The following is a 24,684-nucleotide window of genomic DNA, read 5'->3' as shown; positions in this document are numbered from 1 at the left end:
AAGAGCTTTTTAGGATGAAAGAGAAGGCCATCATTTTTCAAGTCTTGTTTATGAACAATTTTGTGCCCACTGAGGCTTTCTTATCATAACTTTATCTGACAAATTCCAAAACTGAAATGACCACTTTTTTCCAGTAATTTAAGGAGATCTTCAATTTGTTCACTGTGGATAAGCAACCTTGAACCGCCTCACACAGCGTAAGAGCGCACATGGCAGTTGCTGAAGAAGCTACCACATCTTCTCCCCCTGTACATCTCTGAATCAGCACTTATGGAGCTACAATGTAGCTTACCTAACTGGACCAAAATACATAGTTTAAAGATTTAATATATTCTCAAGCATATTTGTAAAAATATTTTTAAGATTTGAGCAGATAAAGCATATGACAAAATAAAACTATCTTTCCTCTTAAACACTCACTGCCATCTTCTGGGGATCAAGATGTCAGTCATGGCAGCTTGCCTTAAGTTCTTATTCAGATGGAGCATTGTTTACCTAAATCATAGAGAAAACTGTTGTTTAAATCTAGAAAAGTAACCTTAACATCTTCCAGTGGAGCAGTAAGTCTTAGATCTCCAGAAAATAAAGAGTGCGTTAGTAGCTCATGGCTTATGTGTCATCTGGGGTTTAGCTACAATACCTCTGGTAGAGTGCCAAGCTGTAACAATTTAACCAACAATTTAACAACTATGTAACCAAGCCATCCATTATATTGGTTTTATAACAGAGATATATGAATATGTTGCCCCAGGGTGACATTTGGCATACACAACCAAAACACAAGAGAATTTTTTTCTGTACCTCTTTTGGATTTTAAAACGTCTGGTTTATTTGATTTATAAGAATAAAGTACCTGAAAAAGACTACAACTCCAATCCTCTATGTCTCTAAAACTCCACATTATTTTTCAGATCAGTTTTGTAAGAGGTGTGTGTTGCCTGGCAGCAAGTGCACTGACAATAGAGCAAACAGCTAATTAGCTAAAACTCATTCAACTACCTGTGTATGCATCACAAAAAGAGTACAGGCAAAACGATAACCAGCACTACTAAAGATTAAAAGATGCTCTACTGTGAACCAAAAAGAAGACAAAAGCATCTCTTCTGAACAGGAGAAAGATGACTTCAGACAGCAGTGATCAAACTGGACAGGCATTTTCCCACCTCCATCATCTTTGGAAAAGATGGAAACAGTATGAAATTGGAAGGTCACCAAGAGGCACAGGAACAGAAAGGACTCTTTCCAACATGGATAGCTATTTAGAGCAGAGATGGTAAAAGTCTTTATGGTCAAATTTATCCCACCACCCTCCCTCCAAAACCAAACCAAACCAAACCAAACCCATTCTTGTGAAGGATTGGCAGTGCCAATAGTTTGGTTTTGCTGACCTAGCCCAGTTGATGGTACTGGCAACTTCAGGAGCTAAGAGTGCTGTTCATTGTGCTACCACAGCAGCTGTTATAAACTCTGCTGCCTTCAGCAGAAGTCTGAAAAGGTGAAGTATAAAAGCCACACAGCCTTGTACTTTCCTTAAGCGGAACAGAGGTAAAAAACAAGTTAGCTGTGGATTAAACACAAATGACCATGGAAAACAAGCTCCTTCCTGCTCAGAAAGCAGCTACATAGACTTTTTAAAGATGGAGCTGGGTAATAACCCAAGACTTGGGAAAGAAACCTGTGGAGCATAATTGAGGGCTGAAGTGGAAAGGCAGGCAGGGAGAAGTATAAAAATGGTGTACAGGAAAACACATAGGGAAAAGCTGTCAAAAAAAAAAAATCCTCTCAGAAGAGGAAAGGTACATATCTACTTTTTTTTTTTTTTTTTTTTTTTTTTTTTTTACATATTTTATATTGAGTTCCATTAAATACACACAAGAATCCTCTTGAGGATTCACAAAGCAGACTTCCAAGATGAGGTTCTAAAAATAAAGACGTTTGCTATTACTTATTAGGCTATACAAAGTAAACTTTTAATATCATGAGGGCCTCACATCTGTCAGACCTATGAAACAACTGCACCAGGGAAACACAACCCTAATTTATACATTTTACAACATCAAGTATATCCCCCAGGTACAATTCATCTGACCAAGTATAAAGATCTCTTTTGACTAATTTATTTAGTTGCCTACATAGAAGTATCTAGTGTGATTTGAAATGTCCAGGGGATCAGAGATATCTTTTTGGGACAGGCAGATATGATACAGGACTTGGGAGAATCATCCATGCCATCTGGACTGGTAGCAGAAGGCCAGCTGGGATACCCCAGATTATCACATATGGACCACTAAAGGAAGCCCTCAAAATAGGACTAAGACACCTAAAGGTAAGTGTGAGGTATATAAGCTAGGTACCTAATGTCCTTTTATTTTCAACAGAAAACTGATCAGCCTAGTCAAAACAGCCACAAAAGCTATTCAGCTAACCAGCCACCAGAACTATTTGCTCATGGCTCCACTGACTGTATTGGTCAGATTTCCACTGACTGTAATAAGATATTAAAAACTGTGCATACATGTAGACACCTAAATTTAAGTGTCTTGAACCCTGTCCATACCTCCAAGAGTCAGCTGCCTAAGTCACTTCACTCAAAAACAGAGAAGTTCACAAACCTGTTTCTAAAACCGGTTATTCCTTCTAACCACTTGCTTCAGTCCAACAACTATAAAAGGAAGTTTCAAGACCCAGCTCAATGTAAACGTGGGTATGTGGTCAAATGAATCCTAACCCTTTTCTAATAAAGAAAACTCTGCAAACAGAGACAGTATTAAAAGAAGTGGTTAAAACTTTCATACAGTATTCATGAATACTTCAGGGAAAACCACAATTTATTGCTTTGGCTGTGGAAGGCTTGTTCTTCAGTCTGAAAGTAGGGTGAGAGCCTGTAACCCCATGCTTATCCAGAAATTATCTGACACAAAAATACATGTCCATTTCCCACCCCATCCAAGATGAGCTTAAGAATTAAGATGTGACCTACAGGAAGGTTCTTGGCAACAGAAACAAATATGAAGGCAGAGAAATATCTTTCAAGGAAAAGCAATGCTGTGGAACTTGCTGCTCAACTAAGACCAAGTTTCTTGCTGAAGAGAATATCATCTGATGTTAACATCCAGGACTTATATAAAATGCCATACAGTCATATCTGAGGGATCGTAAGGGGACCGTACATACATTTAATTATGCCCATCCATTAACTCAATGACTTTTATTGGACTGTTCACCACATGAAGTTACCTGCTTATTCTGCCCTCCTCTTCCCCAAGCACAGCTCCCTTGCTTTCTGGGTTTTTCAAAGGTTTTCTTTAAAAGGTATGGGGGAGGTTTTGTTTAGTAGCTGTGGGTTTTTTTGGCTTGAGCTAACTGCAAAACTTTTAACAGCTTCAACATTAACCATAAATGTACCTCAAAACTGGGAAATTTATTTTGGAAACATAAAATAAAAAACCAGCCCCCGACCCCTCCAAAATTAGTAAGACACTGACCTTTACACATACCCATATATTGTCATAGCTGTTAAAACATGTTTGCAATCTATTAACAGACACAAAGGTACTTAGTCATTTTTTATTTCAGTGCAAGTTAGCTAAGTAAGTCTTTTTTTTATGGATCTAGGCCCACAACCCTTCAATAGCCATGTTTAAACTCTTACTTAAATTTAACAGGTAATTTCTATTCAGAAAGTCGCTTTCAGTTAAGTCACTTCTAAGGCAAGTAGTATATGATTAGATACAGGTACACATTGTTGAAGCTACCTTTAGAAGTTTTCCAGAAGCTATCTTTAAGTCTTCCAGAATTTTACACCTTACCCTGTGCTACAACAGAACCAAAAGTCAATGCCCAAGAAAGCTTTAATTCACATTAACGTAGAGGCAGTACCTCTTCCCTAAGCCTACTTGACACCTTCCCGTTTACATATTCAAGGATTACACAGGTATTTTAAATCAACTGATCCCTTTCTTGGGTAGGAGTGGGTGCAGAGGCAAACCTCAAACTGTTCTCTTCCTGAGTTCTTTCCTTTCCATCCCAATTTCCACCTCTATTCCCATCTTGCTATATCACCTATGAGGCCAAAGCGATGCTTAAGCAAATGAAGTCAGAGGAGTTGGGAAAGTATGCAGGACATACTGCATCCTATAGATTTGCACTTCCATGCCACTTTCACACATCCAGCTCACAGCATTGCCCCTCTGCACTTCACCTTTGATGACAGACAGTGTGACAAGTCCACATTTGGAAGAGAAAGGAACATTTACAAAGTGAACTACATTCAGTGACTTTCTTTTCTCATCCCCCAGGATCTTCACAACAAGGGAAAAGAGGCTGTGGAGTAGAAGGCACAGAAAAGGCAATGCTGTAGTTTGGAGTAGAGGGAGAAGAAGCAGAAAGGAGGTTTGAAGTGCATCACTGCAAGATGGATCAAGACAAACCTCTCATCACAGAGGAGCAGCAGGACTAAACCAGACAGGACTCTGCACAACAGCACCATGCATCTCACTAGATGAAAATAACTTCTCTGAATGCTAACGCTACACTGAGAACTTGTATTCAGATGAGGACAGTGATAGTTAATCAAAGTCCTTTTGCAAGTGACTATTTTCTAGGATGTAATCCCTAATAAGAGATAGAGGGTTATGGTCTCATTTTCTGCTACTTGCAATATTTTTCAGATAAGAATCTTTCCAACTGATCTAAATCATCCCGTATAATTGATCTGATCAAACCATTATTTAGCATTTCACTACATTGACCACAATGGCAGTTCTGCTACAAGAATTCTTGCAGATCAATAGTAAATATTCCAAGCTAAGCACAAAATCCTGCACAATGCCACCACAAAGCATCATGGAATATCTCTCCATTTATCAATTTTTTAAAATACTGACAGATTTTTCTGTAGTGCAACTTTTTTGTACTCTTATGTGACCCACAGCAACTCAGACTGATCCTTTTGGGTATGCACACATCATTCTCAATGAAATTTCAACCGATGAACACAGCAGCAAAAACCCTACTTACTTTAGAGGAGTTAAGATTCCACTCTAGCAATATCCTCTGTATGTACAGCTTTACAGACAGCAGAAGGTACTGTCTTTCAGAGAAAAATAACGTTTATGCTTTTGATCATTGGTCAAGCAAAATCAAACCCAGAAATTTTACTGAATAATTTTAACAAACTTTGTGTTTGATATAACAAGCTTTTCATGGCTTTGTTAAAGCTATACTGAACCTATAATGTGTGACAAGCCAGCCCTCTATGTACAGCAGGCTGATGTTAAATGTTTTAACAAAAAGACTGTCAAATTGGATTATTTCTTGCTATTATGTAATCATTATTGGTAGACATTATGCAGATGGAAGTCAAAGATGCTTTAAAATACACACATATGTTTTCTCTCAATTCTAGTCCAAATTGCACCAACACAATTTCACTGGCTTCAGTACAATCAAGCTGTGCAGGTATGAAAAAGGACCAGAACCACTCCCCTGCCATTTTTCCTTGTCATCCTTACCATGATAAATGTACCAATATTTTGTGGGAAAGAAGTGGTGGGCTTACCAAATGCTGTGCTCCATCCAAGGAAACTCAGAATGACAAGATTATCGGCTTTGCTCCTAAATGTAACACACTATAGAAGAGTCTAGGCTTTTTCAGTCAAATTCCCTGGTGAATGTAAAAAAAGGAGGGAGGGAAGCACTTTTAATCCTTTTCTACAGTGCTTCTAAAAGCAGCAAAAAAAGTCTTTTTTTCCAGTGATGTTACTGATAGTGTACCAAGTTGCAATAACAGCATTTAGTATCGAGAAACCCTACTGTACCATCCTGTGTTATACATCTCCTGCTTACATCATAAAATTTCCAAATTAACACATTACTATTACAAATACTGTGCTTACAATTTAACGCACCATTTGTGCAATCAAGATTCTGAGAACTGAAAAAAAAAGAAGCAAAAATCTAAAACTGTACTGAAAATAGTATTTTGCTATAAGTTGAAGTTTAGCATGACTTACAAGATAGTCACCTGGATGCTTACTGTCATCCTAAAAGTAAGCAAGATGATCCAATTCATAATTCTGTTATCTTGAGTTTAAAAGACAGAAAATAAGCTATTCATACTAACCCTTCAAAAGGAATATTGGAGTATTGTATAATGATTTTTTTAAATCTTTTCATTGCACAGAGGAGTTCTTTTTACTTTCCTGTACAAGAGATAAAATGAAATCAACAATACAACACTTATATTGGCAAGGAAAAGAAGATGAAAAGGAATATTAAATATTTAATGACTGAAGGCAAATTAAAAGTAGTGATTTAAAAAATATTTTGTAATTGCTTAAGTATAGCTATTACTTTTGTTAGGGAGCAACATACAGGTTACTTCCTAGAATGTCTTCAGTTTTAAAAAAATATTTTAAAAGCAGTGTGGAGTGTAGAGCTATCGCTCCTACCTTCCACAATGGGAACACCAAATTGCATGAGTGGCTTGCACTGCACTGCCTGAGAGGACAATATTGGAGTGCTACTTGATTACAAGGTACTCTCTTGGGCTTTTAAAACTGAAACTTAAGGCAGTAATAATATGAGTATACTGAAGAATTTAGTATAAATATTTTTTTACTCAAAACTAGGGCTCTAAAGTATTTAATAGTCTTTTATGAATTCTTACCTTAATATTCATTTATGTCACAGTTATGTCACTGTTTTAAAAGACAGTGATGTTATAAATATTCACTGTGTTAGGCTTACTTTTTTTAAGTAAAACTCAATTTCCACAACCCTGCAGAAGTTAAAACACACAAGGAAGATTAAGTGCACAGTTGGAACTGGGTTTGAGATAAGAATTAGCGCCTGTTTGAAAGAAAACAAAATAATAATAAAAAAAATGCCAGCAATAACGTCAATTTCACAGAAACCAGTGTCCCCTCCCTTCGGGGGTCACCACCTTCGGAACCGATCCCAAGCAAAACGGGCACCACGGCGGTTTTACTGCCCTAAACTTTGCATGTCGCCACCAGGCCGAGCACTTGCAGCCCGGTTTTGGACCCGGCCACCCCGCTCTCACGACGGCCGCCAACCAGGCCATTAACACGGGCTGATTAGCGCCGGTCGGTCCCCGGGCGGGTTTCACCGCGCCGGGTCTGGGATGCGCCGGGCTGAGAGGGGTCTGACACGGCAGGGGCGAGGAGCCGGGGGCCGGCCAAAGGAGCAGGCCGCCCGAGGGGATGAACCCCCGCTCCCCTGCCAGGGGCTCGGGCCGGTGAGCGGGAGAGAGGAGCCCACCGCCCGCCACGGGGAGCGCAGCCCCCGCCCCACACCCTTTTAACGGCTGGCACCCTTTTCACCGGCGTCGAAAACGCCACACGGGAGGAAGGAAGGAGAAAGCAAGCTCCGGGCGGGCCCGGCAAAGCGTTAAAGATCAACATTTCCCCCCCCCCGCCGCCCTGGTCTGACAGGTCCCACCGCCCGGCCGCTGTCACCACCTCAGCCCGCCCGCAGAGACGGGGCGCAGCCGCCCTCGCCGCGGCAAGCGGCGGGAAAAGGGGGGGGGCGGGTGGGTGTGAGAGAGAGAGGCGAGACCGGGGAGCGGACCCCCCTCACGGGCGCCGCACGCCCACCCCGCGCCGGGGCAGCGGGAAGGAACAATGGGGGAGAGAACCCGCCGCCCCGCGCTGAGGGGAAGAGGGAGGCCGGCAGGGAGGGAGACCGCGCGCCCCTCTCTCTTCTCCCCCGGGGCGGGACGGGGCTCGGCTGCGGCGGGTCCCGCCGCAGCCGAGCCCCGTCCCGCCCCGGGGGAGAAGGAGGGCGGAGGGACGGAGCTGGGGAGGCAGGTCTCCAAGCGCCGCTTCGTCCCATCCCCACGGGGAGCCCTCCTCGCCCCGGCTGGGTCGAACGCCCCCCCGCCCCTCTCCCGCCAAGCCGGTTACCGCTGCCGTGGCCGCCGAGTCCCGCCGTCCGCCAGAGCCCGGCTCGCCGCTCGCGCCCTCCGTCGCCATCTTCCCGCTGTAACGGCTCCGGCGCGGAGAGCGGCGCGGAGCCGAGTGGCGGCAGCCGCCGCCAGGCGCTTAACCCCCTCCCCGCCGGCAGCGAGCCCACCGGGAGCGGGGGCCGCTTAACCCCTCCGGCGCCGCGCAGGCGGAGCTGCCGAAGCCGAGCCGCCCCCTTCGCTCGGCTTTCCCCACCCACCCCCTTCCCCGTCCGCCATAAGGCGGCCCGGAGCCAGGCGGAGGAGGGGGAGCGGGACCCCGCCGCGGGCTGCCGGCGCGCAATGGTGGCTGAGGGGAGTGCCCCCGCCAGCCGCGCTGCCCGGGCCCCACGCAGGCACCGCTCCCCTTCCTTCCCTCCCCCGTGGCTTGGGAGCAGGAGAATGAAAGGAAAGGTTATGGACGGGGCGGGAAAAGAAAAGAAAAAAAAAAAAAAAGGTTTTTTACAGTGGGCTTGGCTCACCTGACCGGTGAGGTCCTTAAACCAGCTGAAGGCGTTGAGGGAAGGGCATCTCTTTGCCTCTTTCCTCTGGGGGTGCCGACAGAAGGAGTCACCTCTCCCTGCCCCGATGCCCGTGGAGGGGCTGGGGGAGGACAGTTCTGCCGCCAGCCCTTGCTTACCGGCTTCTTTTCAAGGCTGGGTGGCTTCAGAGCCCGTGCGAGGGTGGACCTTCATCCAGGCCCAATGTGTCGGGCCCAATGCTTCGGCACCTCTCGGCCCCAGCCCTCGAGCCCTCCCTTTGCTGTTCCAGGCGGGTACCGAAGCCGAAGCCTCTTCTAACTCCTCCGGAGGAAGGTTTGGGCTGCTGAGCTGAACCCGCTACCACACAGGCTAGATGTTCCCCTCCGTCTGTGCCACATTGTCTGCCTCCAGGGGATGTTCCTTGAGGTCTTGCCCCACTGCTTTCCCGCCAGCAATGGGAACATACCTGGTGAGCTATACACCAAAACCGGATCCAAATGTACCCTCCTCTGGAACCAACTTATATCCATTAGAAGCTGAATTTGTAACACGCTTTACTCTGCAGCCACATACAACTTCCACCAACAGCAGGCTCCTCTGAGCCTTGCCAGTCTCCTTTCACAGGGCTGCTTCAGGTCCAGGTTCGTGCTGAACTCCCTTGGCACCACGACCAAACAGAAATGGGCAATGCCTTCCCTTGATCAAAGACAGCAAACGTTCTTCTAAGCGTGCTGTACCTAAGGATCTAAGTAAAAACACGCACGAACATTTTCCCCTTTACATTCCCTGAAGGGGAACTGATAAGCGATTAGTAGAATGAACTTCAACCATAACGTAAATGTACACTGAACAGTGAGTAGAAGGCAGTGTATAGGATCCATTACAGGGCACGTAAAATCCAGTCAAACAGATGCTTTCTGGGTTTAGGGTTTGTTTTTCCTTAAAAATCATCTAGCTCTCCTCCTACTCAAGTTTTACACTTTTTGTAAGTATAGTGAGTGTTTCCATCCTTTCCACCAACAAAGCTAAGAAACTCCATTGATGACACAGAGCCTAAACCAACTTGTTTTTCTCACTTCCCAGAACTCTAATACCATTTAATTGGTTTTAGGATATATTGATGCTCGCTTACTGTATTGACAGCAAAGTACCATACATTACTCATAGTTATTATTTATATAAATTTTGAGGAGTATGTGGTGCTTTGCCATCAAGAAACTCAATGAAAAGCTGTTTGTTTCCTATGGACTTTGTCATACTTACTTGCCTCCAAAATGGTTTTAAACGCTGGAGTTCTTAAACTGGTTTGAGAATATCTTTTCTCTTACTGATTCCTGTCTACCATTATCATTGCCAGTATTTCCCTGATGTGCTAGAATCATCTGCTGGCCATTACAGTTACTTATGTGTCTTTCTAAGTGAGTTGGTACAAAATATGCATACAACATACTGTGTAAGTACTATTTTTGTAACTCCATCCACATCACAGCAATGATGTAGCAAAGGCTGCACCATTTATCTCTTGCTCTGCTGAGATCATAAACTCTGGTTTAGCTGATATTTTATCAATTACCAAATGTACATTTATCAAAATAACAATGAATATTAGATTAGTCATAGCTTTCCATCTCAGACTTGAGAACTGATCTCTCTTTCCTCATCTGAAGGTAAATTTAGAATGATTTCTGAGAGAGATGGGGGTGCTCAGATCTCAGCCAGCAAAAAATTAATAGGATAGATGGACCAGCAACACTTCAGTTAAAAGCCCACCCTCAGACAACTAATATCCAGCACATCATCCCAGCATTGGAAGCAGTTTGACCTGCTGTTGTGGTCAAAAAGATGACAGACATGCTTTTGAAGGAGGAATGATCTATACTTCTTCTTTATGCCATGAAATGAACCGTCACAACATTTTGAAAATATTATTGATTTTTGTAATTCTATGAGCCTATACTGCATGTTTGTGTTTCTTCACTCTTTCCCCTAATGAGAGCAACAAGGCTTACTGTTGGCATGAGAGCACTAAAATCCATATTAGATATCACCAGTCGCTACTGGGAGTAGATTCTCATGCTGCATAGCAATTGTTGCTGCATCATCAGTGATGGTGGTAGGGCCCAAATGTCTTTGAGGTTTTGCTTCATGACGAACACCTTCGGACTTAGGATCATCTTCAAAGTAGGAAATGTTTTTTCCTTGATCGTTGGTACTACATCACTGGACAAGGTCTTATTCTCTGGTTACTCTGTTTATGCTGCTGACATCCCGTCCCAGAACTGGCTTTAAATCCTCAGTAACATAGCATCTACACACATAATAAATGAGTTCAGAGAGAAGGACAGCATGACTTCGTGACTGCCACCATAGTGCACTGTCATTGCTATGCCTGTATTATACAGGGTAAAACAGCTCTTTAACGCATGGCTAAGCCAGAGCCTTTCTAGGAGAAGAAATTGCCTGTGCTTTTACAGATAATTTTATCACTACAGTAAGGCAAAGAAGTTGCTTTTCTCGGAGGAAGGTGCTCACTGTTTTACTACTAGCACGTAGCTGGCAAACGGAATGCAATTAACTCTTGTTCTGCTGTTCCAGTTTTAATTGGCTTGAGTGACATAAAAGAAAGACCAAGCCTAGGAGTGGGCCTTACAACTGAGCTTTAAATGTATTTCTTTCCTATGATTAGAGAGCTGGCACACAGCGGTAGAATGTCCACACCTTACAGGATGCAGCTGCTGGACTGAATGGTGCTCATTCCCTCCATTAGCACACAACTGCTGTGATAGAAAATGCATGCCTTGGCTTTACATTGGCAAGGAAGAAAACTGCTGCGTATCTAAAATATACAGTGTATTGAGGCTTTTCCGCCTTGCTACTAACCATTTGCATGAAACAGAAAAATGCAAAATGGTATTTTATTCACCCTTTTCTAAAAAATAAGCCTGTGTCTGAATTTAAAGCAAGCAGGAGACACTGAAGTCCCAAGATAAACTTTTACAGAATATTGGATATCTGAGAAAGAGTAATTAATCATTGTATCATCGCAATATTTTCAAAGGTCACCCCAGTGCTAACTTAAGGCACTTCTGCCATCACCCTCATCGAGGACTCATCAAGCCAAGCCAAACAACATAATTCAAATACTGCACTGATTACCTCTTCAGGGTACTTTGGTCTTGGAGACCTATAAGCAATACAGAGCATTGATAACTGAACCATTAGCTTGGGTTTTGTGAAGAAGGGGCTGCTTTCTCTGGAAGATGGCACACCACTGCCTGTGTGAAATTCAACAGAAAAAGAATCAATATTCTAGAAGGCATGTTGGCTGTTTCTGAGGATGTTAAATTAACATCAAAAAGAAAGGTGAAAAGGAGATAAAAACCAAAGCATTGAGAACAAAATGGAATCTCCAGTAGGCATCAACAGAAGAGATGCTTTAATTGACTATGCACAAGGAGCATAGCTAATAAATAAAAAGTGTTGCAATTGTTGATTTATAAGCATAAATTCAACAGTGCTGCATATTACTATAAGCTAGTGATGTGATTCACATGACTGGAATGTTGAAAACTGGCTATAATCTGCTTAGCAAGGCACAAGTAGACAAAAAGAAGGGAAAACTATCAAAATAGAGTGTTCTATGTGTCAGCATTACTGACATCTCAGGAAAGGTTATTTGAATGTTTATGAATTGTGTTTTAATGTGTAAAGCATAAAATGAAATATTAGATAGTGCCTACTGCAAACCTCACATCATACTAAAGAACGAAATGACAAGATCCTTAAGTATCTTTTACATAGAAAGAGAAAACTGCTATCACTGAGGCTTCACATTGAATGACATCACTCTGCCAATACTGTAACATCCTGGAAATGTTTAAAAATTACAGGTGACAATTCAAAAAGTTAACCTTGAGCAGGAGGATTCTGAGACCCCACTTTAACACAAGAAGAGGGAAAGCTAGCTCCAACTGGGATCTAAAATTTGAGTGTTTGCTGTGCCTAACTTTTAGAAATCTGAGACCAGAATAGAATCCAGAAACTAAAAATGGGTACAGCCTATGAATTTGAAACATTTATTTTAGAGAAGTCTTGCAGTCTGCGTTATGCAAAAAGAAAAGATCGCACACTGATCTCCCTGGAGTTGAAATCCATAAGCTTCTACTAGAGTATCAATATATTTCAAGTCTATGCTGTAATGTCTAAAAAAGTTGGATATTTGTGTGTTTTGCATGTGTTTCACTATGAGGAAGAAAATGATAACTCATTTGCTGTCAAGGCAAAAAAGAGCGCACAGCTTTTTAAATACTGGAAAGGTATAGGACAGTTAAAATTATCAGACTGAAAATGTATGAAAACACTCAGAAAAGCTAAAAGCCCTATCTTATTTCTCTCTTTCACTCATCTTCTCATGGGTGCCAGTAAGAAATGTGAAGTAGATCCACAAGAGATTGCTAACTGAAGCAATAAAGGTGCAGGAATCAAGAATTCTCAGAACCAGTTTCCCTGAGCAGGCATGATGACTAATGTACTTTTACAGGCATCAGCACTTCCAAGCAAAAAAACACATTTGTTTTTCTGGACATAGGAGAAATGCATGCTGCTGTGAGCATATTGGCTGTAGTGGCAGGAGGCAGGGGAATTCATGCTGCAACTGCCAGACGTGGAAGAGTTTGTTCCTTCACTGGCAGGAGTTACGCAGTGATCTGCAGTGCTGGGAAGTACACTACCTCATTTTGGAATTTAACTCTTAGCCCACAAATCACTACACCATGAAATTAATTTTTTCAGTGATTGTTAAATCATCTAATTGCAGAATCTTTTTTTTTCCTTTGTTCTGAGAAAAAAATCCATTGATTACTATACCTACTGTTTTGGCATTTCTCCCTTTTCATTATGCAAAAGGTTAATTTTGAAATTTTCTTATGCCGTTGACATCCTATGAACAAAATTGGATCGCTAAATGCCCCCCTGTAGGGATGAAGCTGTACCACTGCCAAAATGGACCTCTGTATCTCAGAACAAACTCGGCTGGAATTGAAATGATAGTGCACACAGCGGAGGCTGTCCTCTCTGCCAAAGCTCAACTATTGCTCTGAGAGCTCACTGTGCGAGTGCAGCACTGTATGCGGGCATTCAGCACATGAAGCAGCTTCAAGAGGACCTTTACTCTGTAACTGTAGAAATAAAATCTCAGGGGAGGTTAATCAATTCATTGCCAAGAAGGATCAGTCTCGGTAAGGTGGTAACTACCTTAGCACTTGGATTGAGCTTCTGTATGGGGACTTGGTAATGAAATGTTGTTTGTATTGAAATGCTCCACTAGGGAGAAATTCCCCTGCTAATGAAACAAAGCTGCTTCACTAGGTTGTTAGCTCCACCACTGACACTGTAGAGCCACAGCCCAGGAGAATTAGCTCCTGTGCTGCTGACACAGAACAGAAGACATTGTGCTGAGGAGTTAACTCCCTCCTGGAAAAAAAGCATTTGCTAGAATAAAGGAAGAAATTTGCTTGCCTGTAGGAAAGTGATGCACTTACTCACTGATGCAATTCAATTTTCGCAATGTAACTTTATTTATACTCTCAAAGTTGAAAAATAAGTCTGTGAAAAGACAAGAGATCTGAGAGTGTGTGTGTTCCATAAAGTGACCTAATGTGATCATATTGGCAAGAGTCACAGTGACCTGAACTAAAGATAGGCAACACGTGTAAGTCTGTGGTTCAAATTTATGGGTAACACAAGTGCTGATGTGTGTTTTAATCAGAAAAAAAAAATCAGTAAGACAGACTTTCATTGTGAATTCACAAGTAAAAAAGGTGAAATTATAATTCATGTGGTATTCAGTATGTGTGCAAAATTCACTTATTTACATGTAAATGAGGCAGACAGAGGAAAAGCAATGAACAGGAGAGAGATAACCCTGTCTAGTCTTTCCTGTCAAGCACAAGCATCTTTCAATGTGCAACTGCACTGAAATACTTAAGTCAGGGATTAGGGATTCTGCCTTTGCTGTACCATTTAAATTCTGGATATCCATAAGATTACCTTTCATTAGAATTTTGCTCAGCATGTCCCTCAAGATTGAGATGTTTTACACTGTCACTTAGATTAGATGGGACTTTGGTCTCTAATGTGTCATTTGCCTACCTTAGTGGGAATTAAGTGGGAATGAAATTCAAAAAAATGAGTATGAACCAGCTGTGTTGCAAAAATGAAAAAAGCGTTTAGGCTCCCGAGTTTCATCAGCTCTCAATGGATGCTGGGGACTCTCCTGCCTTCTGTGGCTTGACAATTTCCTCTGAGATTTCAAAACCGGGCATGAATATAAAACCAAAGCTCTACAGAAGATCTGCTGCAGCCAGAAATCTGTATGAATATAATGACTTTACAAAATATCTCAAAAGACTGAATAATCTTGCTGCAAGACAAAGGCAGAAAAAAAGGAAAGTCAGTGGATTTAGAATGAGGAATATTTATGTAATATTTGATCTTTGTTATTTTAAAACAACTACAAAATATGATTCACAGAAACACAGGACTGGATTACCAATCAGTTAGTCTAACATCTTCCAGATCCTAGCAAACTTATTACACAGTCCTATCAATAAAATGATTACTTTAAAATCAGATTTTTTGCTGTATCTTTTCTATTCAAATAGTGCTGAATGTGTTAGCTTAAAACTATATAAATTCTGCATTATTTATGACAAAATTAAATATGTCCTGATACTGGTGACTTTTCCTTAAGGGCTATTAAATAAAATAGTAGCTACTAATTAAGCACCACAATATCTTTATGAGTCTGAAGATATCTGAGCAGTAATTTGAATGTAAAAACAAACATAAAGGAAAGCTCAGTGACTTGCTAAGGACGACAGAACAGTTCAGAAACTGTAACTGAGAAAGAAAACCCTGGAATACTGGTTTCCAGCCTCTTGGCTTTATTGAAGCGACCATCTGAGTAAATATATACATTTAATGAAATGAGATTTAGATGTCTCTGTGCCAAGATAAAGAGATTGCACTGGAAATGAACAGGTACTTTAAAAAATGGCACTATCAAAAAGGAATGCGTTCACAGCTGGGAAAAACTGCATTTCAGTGAAGTTTGTTCTACTCTGCACTCTACAAACTGCTGAGATAGAATAGTATTTGTATAAAAACACTTCACAGACCAAGTCCTCTTTTAAATTTAATGTCTGGTTTGTCCAAAAAAGACAGTTGATTGTAAAAAAGTCAGCCCTGTCACGGAGGGGAAACTATTCCAATTAGAAGTAGAAATAAACCCACAGAAACACTTCCTTTGGAAACAAGACTCTGATTTTGGAGGATAACAAAAGGATAGTGGTCGTATTTCTGATCGTAAAAGGTATCCCAAAGTATAAAAAAATTAGCATGTGCAGCATTTGGCTTCTGTTTAGCCTTTGAAAAGGCTTTTCAGGCATGCAACCTCTTAAGGGAGATTTGTTTGGCAGAGATCACTCTAGAAACAACCAGAACAGAGCAGCAGCCTAGAACAAAGCCGCTTCTCACCCATGGCGGTAGGGAAGGATCCCTCTCCTGCCTTTATTTGAGGCCCCTCAGGAAGCCTATGGGATGCTGGTTGCTAGGCAACACCCACAGCAATAGTGTTTATAGCATTAGGTATTAATTATTGTCATGGGCCTTTTCCACGGAAGATCCTGAGAATATGCAATTAGACACGTCACAGGATAAGTCATTTTGCATTCTGATGGACAAGCATTATTATCTGCAGAAAATTCAGAATACGACAAATTGTTCGAAGGTGACTGACTGTGCCAAGCCTAATATTTTCTTTTTGCAGTGCTGTTTTTTTGTAATTGCAGCAAGGGATTTGAGCAACAATATGGTTACAGTAAGCTGTTTAAAGGTTCTGAACTAGAATATAATATTGCGTCATTTTTTTCCCTGATTAAAGTGCCTAGCCCTAAACTGATCTTTACCAGCACTTTATTTTAAGTAATACAGGTCAGTAGTTGAGAAAAAAAAAAAAAAGGAAGCCTTAGAATATGAATATGAGAGAAATAAAATAAAATAAAATAAAATAAAATAAAATAAAATATTTAATAGCAGCTGCATGTTGCAACACAGAATTAGAAACAACTCAACAAACCAAATCTTGTGAAAGAGGAAAGGTTTGGTCTGGTAGTGTTGTCCTTGAGATAAGTTTCTTCATATCATTCATGACACTGGCTTGTATTTATGAGAAAGGAGAGCTGCTCTTCCTTCTCTAGCATTGCCTACCTAGTTAATCATTGCTAGCATAACAGGTCATATACATGGTGCATTCCACTTTTAAGGGGATGTTTATCCATTGTATGAGACAGGTTATACCCCCTGAAATGAATTGGGGCAGCCAAGAAAAGACTCCAGTTAGCGCAAAGAAAAACAGAATTCACGCTAAAGCAAATCATTACCGAAGGTGAAAACATAACCAGCAGCATATTGGAAACTTCTGTGAAGTGACAGTGACAAAATGTAGTCAACACCAGAGCAAATAAATTACTGTCTCAGCACGCGAACTGAGTAATAAGAAAATTAGAGAAAGAAATTATTAGACTTTTATCAATTACTGCAAGAGAAAAAGTGCTGTTTATTTTCCGGTTGAAAAAAGAAGTTGAGACTGTGGATGGCTCAAGGAGACACTAGTAAGAGGTGGTGTGGCTGAAAATCTTTGTACACAAAAGGATGCCTTCTCTCACATCTTGAGTATGCTCACATTTGTGCAGAGGGAAGAGTGAAATGCAGCAAAGGGGAATAGGAAGCACTTCGGTTTGTCCCGCCTGTAGATGAGGCACAGGATAGAGGGTAAAGCTCCCATTCTGTTTCCTGAGTCAATTGTCTTTCGATGGATATATGGCACAAAACTGTCATGAATATTGATGTCTGCTAATTTGCCTCAGGATGCTTCAGAAAGTGAAACACTGCTGTTAAGGGAGAAGCCGCTGCCGAGCCATGCACGTACCAATCAAGGAGTCGCACACACACCACCTGAAACCTGAACTGCTCGGACCGGAGTCCCTTCGCAGCAGGCGACTCCAGTGAGCCGACGGGTGCCCCTTTCGACTCCTCACACACACGCTTGGGCACTGCTTCCGCCCTCAGGCTCAACCTTAGGTTCCCTGAAGCAGAATCTCTACTCAAGGCATTCAAAAAGACCAAGCGTAATTTATTCTATGGTGCACAAATTTAGACAGCTCGAGTTGGGTGCCTCCGGAGAGGGACTCCAAACACTAAAATCCCTGGGCAGTTATACCCTTACACTCCAAGTTCCCATCCCTCACACCATAGTCTGGTCCAACAGCAATATTCAGGTCTGGGGTCTTCTTCTCTCTCATTGAGTCCTTTTTCTCATCTCTTAGCGGGTTCTTTCTCTTTCCTGCTTTTTAGGCTAGTGGTTACTACGTCTCCTTTTTCTGGCTCAAACTGGTTCTGGGGCTTTCCGAATCTTCTTATTCTGTATCAGAGAATAGGGCAATGTTAAGCTAAAGCATTAAACAAGCTATGAGTTCTGCTTTTTCATGAATGACTACTTTTAAGCAGCTAAACAAAGTCCTTAAAGCCCTCCAAAACATATGAACAGCCTCTATAATTGTTACACATTCCTGTGCTATTATAGCCTCACGATCTTATCCCATTATTGCCACGAGCTCTTTATGTCTCATTTGGGTGTTGTCCGCATGCTCATGCAGCTCAGCTCTGCCACCTTCCACAACACTAGCCAGACTGGTACAGTGCTGCTTCAAATGCTCTTAGAGCATGCTAGCGAGCAAAACTATCAGGCAGGCAACAAAATTATAAAATCAGAAAAAGTCTGAACCTGTCTTTTTCCAGTAGGCAGTGAAGAGTCCGGACATTCAATTTCGATCAAATGGGGGCAGAAGGCATGAAAATTTCACGGCTGTCTCCATAGCAGTTCTCAGCTCCAAAACATGACTGCCCAGTCATTGAGGCCGCTGGCTGTTTTTCTCTTCACAGCTTCCAACTGGAAAGGCATGAGGAGCAGTCATTTCATTCACCATTTTGACGGGCACACAAATGAGACAAAATTACTATCCTTTGGCCATTCATAGTGACAAATGTTTTTCCATGATAGCTAGAAGAACGTTATTTGGAACCCATTTTTTTCAAGCATAGTGTCTTACCAATAGTATGTATACTTTTTAATGAAATGGTATGTTAGGGAAATCAGTTATTGTAAAAAAATGAAAAGACTGTTCCACAAAGACATGCTACAGGCAGAGAAATGTAGAAATTAAATTAGTCTTCTTGAAAAAGAAAACTAACATACTGTAATTTTATAATGAATGTGAATGCATATGTTGATAACATCATATTGCTCAAACATTTGTCATATGGAATATCTTTCTATCAGCTAGCAGAGATTTTCCTTTGGTAGCGCTTCCAAAGCAGGTGGATTTGCTGTCACTGCCTAGTTCTGAGGAGCCAAGGATGTACTGCATGATGGCAACCACAGATTTCAGGCTGGCTCAGGATGTGTGTCTCTGCTAGAGCCTGACCAATACAATTTGTTTACGTGACAGAACTCACACAACAACCTACAAATACGTGTAACACATCCTGCCTTATTTGTAATACTGGGTTTTGACTACCTGCTGCAATCTTAGGAATCTTCATAAAAACTTCCTCCTCTTTTCCTGTTATTTGTTTGATCAATGTGTTTGTCTTTTCTCTCACCTGTCTGATTTGAAAGCATTAGATAAAAATGGAAATGAACTGTGCATTGATGTTCTCTGTTGTTCTTACATTTCAGGGTGTAGCTATATTACTTTGAATTACTCTGCAGCATTTCTAGTCATTTGACACAGTGAACTGTGGGCCTTGTTATTTATTTACTGTTGTATATCTTCTTCAGTTCCTTCATTTTTCTCATTAGAAATAGGTTAGATTTGTTTTATGATTCTTTGATCAGAAGTTCTCCTGAGTCAGCTATTGTATTTAGTTACAGACTCGAACTAAAAACTTCATCTCATTTCCACTTCAGTGTCTGTCTGTGATATTGTTATGCTTAATCCAGTTGTCTTCAGTAATGTTTTCTCTCAGGCCCAGGTCCACAAAGAGACCTGGGTCTCATTGCCCAGCAAGCTAGAAGCTAGCTTCGGAGGTGACTGAATCCAGCAGCAAAATCACTTTGGGTTAGGAATTTACACTTATGAAACTGGTTATTTAGGGGAAGAGGCAGCAGCGATGGGGCTTTTTAAGGTTCTGAAGTCTCAGTCCCACTTTGTGGATATGGAGTTTAGAGAATCTGAACATGAGCTGTTCTAGGTGTAGAGTGATTTCACCTTCTTTTGTATCCTTGAACTTTGTCAGAGTTAACGTAACAAAATTTCCTATTTATTGGAGACCAGATTCTTGGCTGTTGTACAAAATGAACAGCCAAAAGAACAAAAAAATGCCAATGCACATCAGCTGCAGACCTGACCCCAACCTGCAATTTGCTTAAGCCCGGTACAGTATTTTTCAGTGACCTATTTTAAAAAAAAAAAAAAAGCAGCCTATCAAAGATTTCAATTCAGCGTTCCACAGTGCTGGGAAATAAGAGCTTAAACCACTTGTCCCCTCTAGTTCACTTCTTCTTACAGCTTTGCTGAAGGTTTTACTATTATTTAACAAAAAGTACTGTTCTTGCATGGTTTAGCCAGCAAGATTACAACAGGAAAGAAATCACGTGTTCTAAGAGCTGAGAGAAACACAAAAGCAAATGATAACTGGTCCCTGCCCTGAAAATCCTGAAATAAACATTTTTCCTCTCATCAGAGGTGTTGCTTTGGGGAGAGGCCTTGTGAAGTCCTTAAGTCTGTTTCTAACACATGTACCTTCACAAGAACAGCTAGCAACATTTGTGGCAGGGCTAGAGATGGACGCAGGTTCAAACTCCAATAACCTTCTCTGGGGTTTCAAGTTGGTATCACAGGTTCCTATTAACTGAAGGGTTGTAAACATGACATTCAGTAGCTGTACCTCAATTTCTATCCCTGCAAACTCATTCTCATTACCTTTTTTTATCCCCCATGGACGTTACTGAGAAGTAGAGCACAGTGATCATTGAGGAATACACTTGCATTCATATCTACCCACCCTCGCTACAAAACTTCACATTTTTCTAGTTGTCTTCCATTGAAATGGAAACATTTGCTGTTTGCTTTAATTGCCTTTGCAAAGGTTTACCTCAATATAATCTAGAATTCCAATACTTTTATTGAAAACATGATCTAAAATCAGAGAAAGTCAAACATACTTAAATAAACTGTCTGAACAACATCCTTGTTTTCATAATCAGTCTTAACTAAGCTACATCAGGACATTACATTTTGCATTACTTGTGCTAGAAGAACAATAAATCGTTTCGAGGGAAAGTTTTGTCTTTACCTACTAGCTGTCCCATTCAGTGACAAATTCTTTGTGAATTCCCTCCTTGTTTGGAAACAGAGGCCTCCTTCATCATACACACTCATAATCCAAGAGAACAAAAAATCATTATAGTGGCTACAGAAGTCTGAAAAGACAGATTGGTGTAGACAATTGTGAAGTGTTTTCAGTACATAGAATTAGAAAAGCTCATTTATCTGATTTACAGCTCCCTTCTTAAAAGGTAGATCAGAATAGGAGATCTGCCCTGTGCTATACGCATGTTACAGTAAATAATAGCCACAACCTCAACTAAGCAGAAACAACAATAATGGATTTTCTGAAGACTTTCTTAGCCTTCTTTTTTTTGTTCTTGCCCCTGGTGTAGCTTTTAGGACTCAATACTTTTGTCTCTGTAAAACTAGCGTGCACTGACTTTTTAACTTCCATATCTTTTAGATTTTTGTTTCTGAGTGCTGTACTGAAATTGTCTATTTTTTCTACCTATTTTCCTAATTAGTGTTTACTTATGCTCTGTTTTCCCAACATAATGGCACATTAATAGGCAGGAACATAGTACAGTTTGTCAGACTGTTCTAAATATTCTGGCAATTTTAGAAACTTGTTGGTCTCATTGGCTGCATATAAATATAATGACCTACATGATGCAGGAATGAAAGAAACACAGTTGAAAATAATGCACTCATTGACGTAAGTAAACCATGAGTGATAGGAAATGAGCCTACACTAGTGGTGCCAAGATCACTATAGAAACAGAATGATCTTGTGGCAAAATTCAAAATGCTAATCAACTGAAAAGAGGCACAAAGTCTGTGAGTGCAACAGAGGAGAAGGAAAGCAGCTACCAATGCCTCTGCTGACAAGGCAGTAAGAAATCCCGCCACTTAAATTGCCATACCAATGTTTGTGGTTCCCATTGCTCTACATGGGTGGAACCAAAGGAGATAAAACTTTTTATGCTGGAGTTACAGTCACTCACCCTTCTATATTTGTTCCAGCTCTACTGCCACAAAGCAGGTATTGTAAACCACATGTGATCATCTGGAGAAGTTTATGTATGTGGTTCCTCTGTGTACATGTGTGTTAAGCCATAGGATCCACTTTGAACATGGAACTTCTCAGCCTCCTGTGCTTCTCTGTCACATGAGGTAATGGGAAAACCCCTATATCCTGTATGGAGATGAAAAGATGTGGTCTCTGAACTGCTGTGATGATCCATTCCAACGGGATACCCTTGAGTGAAAGAAATGGTCACTATTCAAGACAGATTTTTCAAATCTGGACAGGGCAATGGATTTTTTTCCTGAGATCTTTGATCATTTCATCTGGCTGATCATAAAATCAGCTGAAATAGAGGTTTAGCAAATATACAAGGTAGATTTTCAACAGATTGCTTCAGAGGAAGCTTAATCAGGAAAGCATAGAGGGAAGTGGATGGACTGACTAGAGGTGAAGTCATATATTAGAAACAGAAAAGGCATCTGGTCTGAGCTTAGAAAGTGCTTACTCTGAGGAAGAAACTGAGGAACAAAAATACATCCTAATATTTTGTTGTTTTATTTTAAGTGCCAAGTAAAGTTTAATTGTAAACAAGGGTCCCAATCAGAGGAAACTTTTAGAAAGGGAAAGCAACTGGATACTCAGTGATAGCCACCAATGGCTTTGGACCCCTAGGGCATGTGGATCAAAATGACTTTATAAGAAGGTTCAACAGACACAAAGGAATTGTTTCAGAGAGGCTAAAGAAAGACCATACTTGCTCAGAGATGACCTAGATATTTTCCACTGAAATTTCCATTGTATGCACCTTAACTAATGGAATACTAGAAAATTAATAATTAATGCTAGAAAACCATGATTCATTGCCACTGAAATGAAATCTTTCCATATGTTGAGAGACTCTAATCTTCACCATCTTCTAATAACTGGTAAAATTACATATTCAAATACAATGCAAGACCCTCCTTCAGCAAAGACCCTTTCTTGGTTAGATGCATCAGGGACAGTGAAGGGGCCATCACCATGTGGTACGCAAACAGCCTTGTTAGTACATAGACTGGTATATGAGATAGAACCACACTGCTGCTTTCATCTTATTCTTCCCTCCCCTCCTATGCTCATCTGGGTTCCAAATTTAATGAGAGCTAGGCCTTTTCAAAGGGAGACTACACTGATGTGCCTGTGGCATTCATATGTGGCTGGAGCTTCCTAGGTGGTTAGCAGAGGTTCACAGAAGTTCACAGAGGTTTGAGCAAGTGATTGGAGATTCAACTGCTCTGCTCTTCCTTCACCATGCAATAAAGGTGGATCTCAGCCAAGTTCTGGCTAAATGTGAAGTGAGTACTGGTAGAGAAAAAATTTGTCATCTAATTTGATGTAACAATATTACAAAATCATTAAGGCACTGCATAGAATATTGTCATTTTGGAGATAAAGTGTGTTTATTTTGTTATAGCCTGAGTTTTCTTCCAAGGGAGACAGGTTAATCTTTAATATAGGTAGTCTGTACAATTAGTTTTCTTTTTATTCCTTGTGTAGAAAAGTCATAACTATATATTTGCCTGATGACCGTTACCAAGAAATAGGAAGTCAGCAATGGCCACTCTTCTGATCAACTGCTTTGTCACTTTATTGATCTATTTACTTTTCAAGTGAATTGTTGGTAAATAAGGAGTGCTTGTTGAAAGGCAGATAGCACAAATGCTTCCCAGCACTAAGATATCATGTATACACAGTGCCGAGAGCAAAATATTTCAATGTGGGAAAAAAAATGACAAGTAGTAATACGACTTGACTTCAAATTACACAGCATGAAGCCCATCACTTGAACTGCATCAGGAAAGATGCTGGCTGCCCACATCATCCTGTGATACTATTAAATCTAATAAGAATAATTGCAAGTCTAGGAATGCTTCCAAGTAAATTTGCTTAATGATCTTAAACTCTAAGGAAGAGATGTCCACCTATTGCTTAATTATTTAATCTATTAGAGGACATGTGCATAATGCAGCAGCTTATCTGCCTGTCAGTACAGCTCAGCAGGAATATAACTCTCTCTAATTGTTCTGTGCTGCTTTCCCTTTTGGCTGACGAATCCAACCAAGGGCTCTTACAGCCTGCTAGGACGCTAGACCTGCTCAGAGAGGCAATTGCCATCTCATCCTGTAATTCAGCTACCCTGACAGATTACCTTCACTGGCAAAATAAAATAGTTCACAAACAGTAAAGCACCTTAACCGCATGGGGCTAGACTTGTCCCAGTCCTGTGGCTTCACTGATGGCTGAGGTGAACAGGCGTCCAGCCTCATCGTGCTGGGAGCTGCATGCAAAAGCACTCATTTTGACTTAGCTGTTCCATGATCATACTTGCAAACATAACAACATTTCCAAATTTTTGTACATGCACATATCTGTATTTATATATGTACAGGCACACACACACAAACATGCATGTAAAACGTATACATGAAAAATCTGAAAGTTTAAAAAGCTTGCTTTTGATGGTAGGGCTGGGAAGACAGTTTTTGCAGATTTTTCTGTATCATGTCATACAGATAAGTGATCCATAGATATGTGTTTGTGCATTTTGTATGTTTATATGCACACACTATATATTAAAGATCAAGCATTCATAAACTGCTATAAGCTTGGATCTGAATCCCTCTAAATTAACTCCTCTCGATGTTCAGGTGGCGACGCAGATCCTGCGTGAATGCCCACATCATGGGGCTATTCCAGCATGAAGGTATAGGTTTTGCCTTGCTTCCTCTGATGGTTTTGAAAAACTTCAATTTCGGTCAGATAAGCTGTGGGGAAGGC

At 41.0% G+C, this 24,684-nt stretch overlaps 1 protein-coding gene across 4 annotated transcripts in view; it reads right to left on the bottom strand.

The window, feature by feature from the left end:
• Nucleotides 1-24,684, bottom strand: part of CTTNBP2 (cortactin binding protein 2) — a 138,000-nt gene that overhangs the window by 79,808 nt on the left and 33,508 nt on the right. Inside the window, exon 1 of one of the 4 annotated variants that reach the window (XR_011327795.1) lies at nucleotides 7,929-8,172. The exons of 1 other annotated variant lie outside the window; for it this stretch is intronic. Coding sequence is in view for 1 of the 3 variants with exons in the window: in XM_069802073.1 (XP_069658174.1) it covers nucleotides 7,929-7,997 (69 nt within the window). In the remaining 2 variants the exon portion in view is untranslated. Of the gene's footprint in view, nucleotides 1-5,560; nucleotides 6,061-7,928; nucleotides 8,173-24,684 lie in introns of those variants that run through there. 2 more of the 4 variants (XM_069802073.1, XM_069802076.1) reach the window with 2 other exon arrangements.

Source organism: Haliaeetus albicilla, chromosome 14 (assembly GCF_947461875.1).
Source record: "Haliaeetus albicilla chromosome 14, bHalAlb1.1, whole genome shotgun sequence".
Classification (NCBI taxonomy): Eukaryota; Metazoa; Chordata; class Aves; order Accipitriformes; family Accipitridae; genus Haliaeetus; species Haliaeetus albicilla.
Note: the sequence above shows the minus strand (reverse complement) of the source record. Positions and strands in the feature narration are given on the sequence as shown.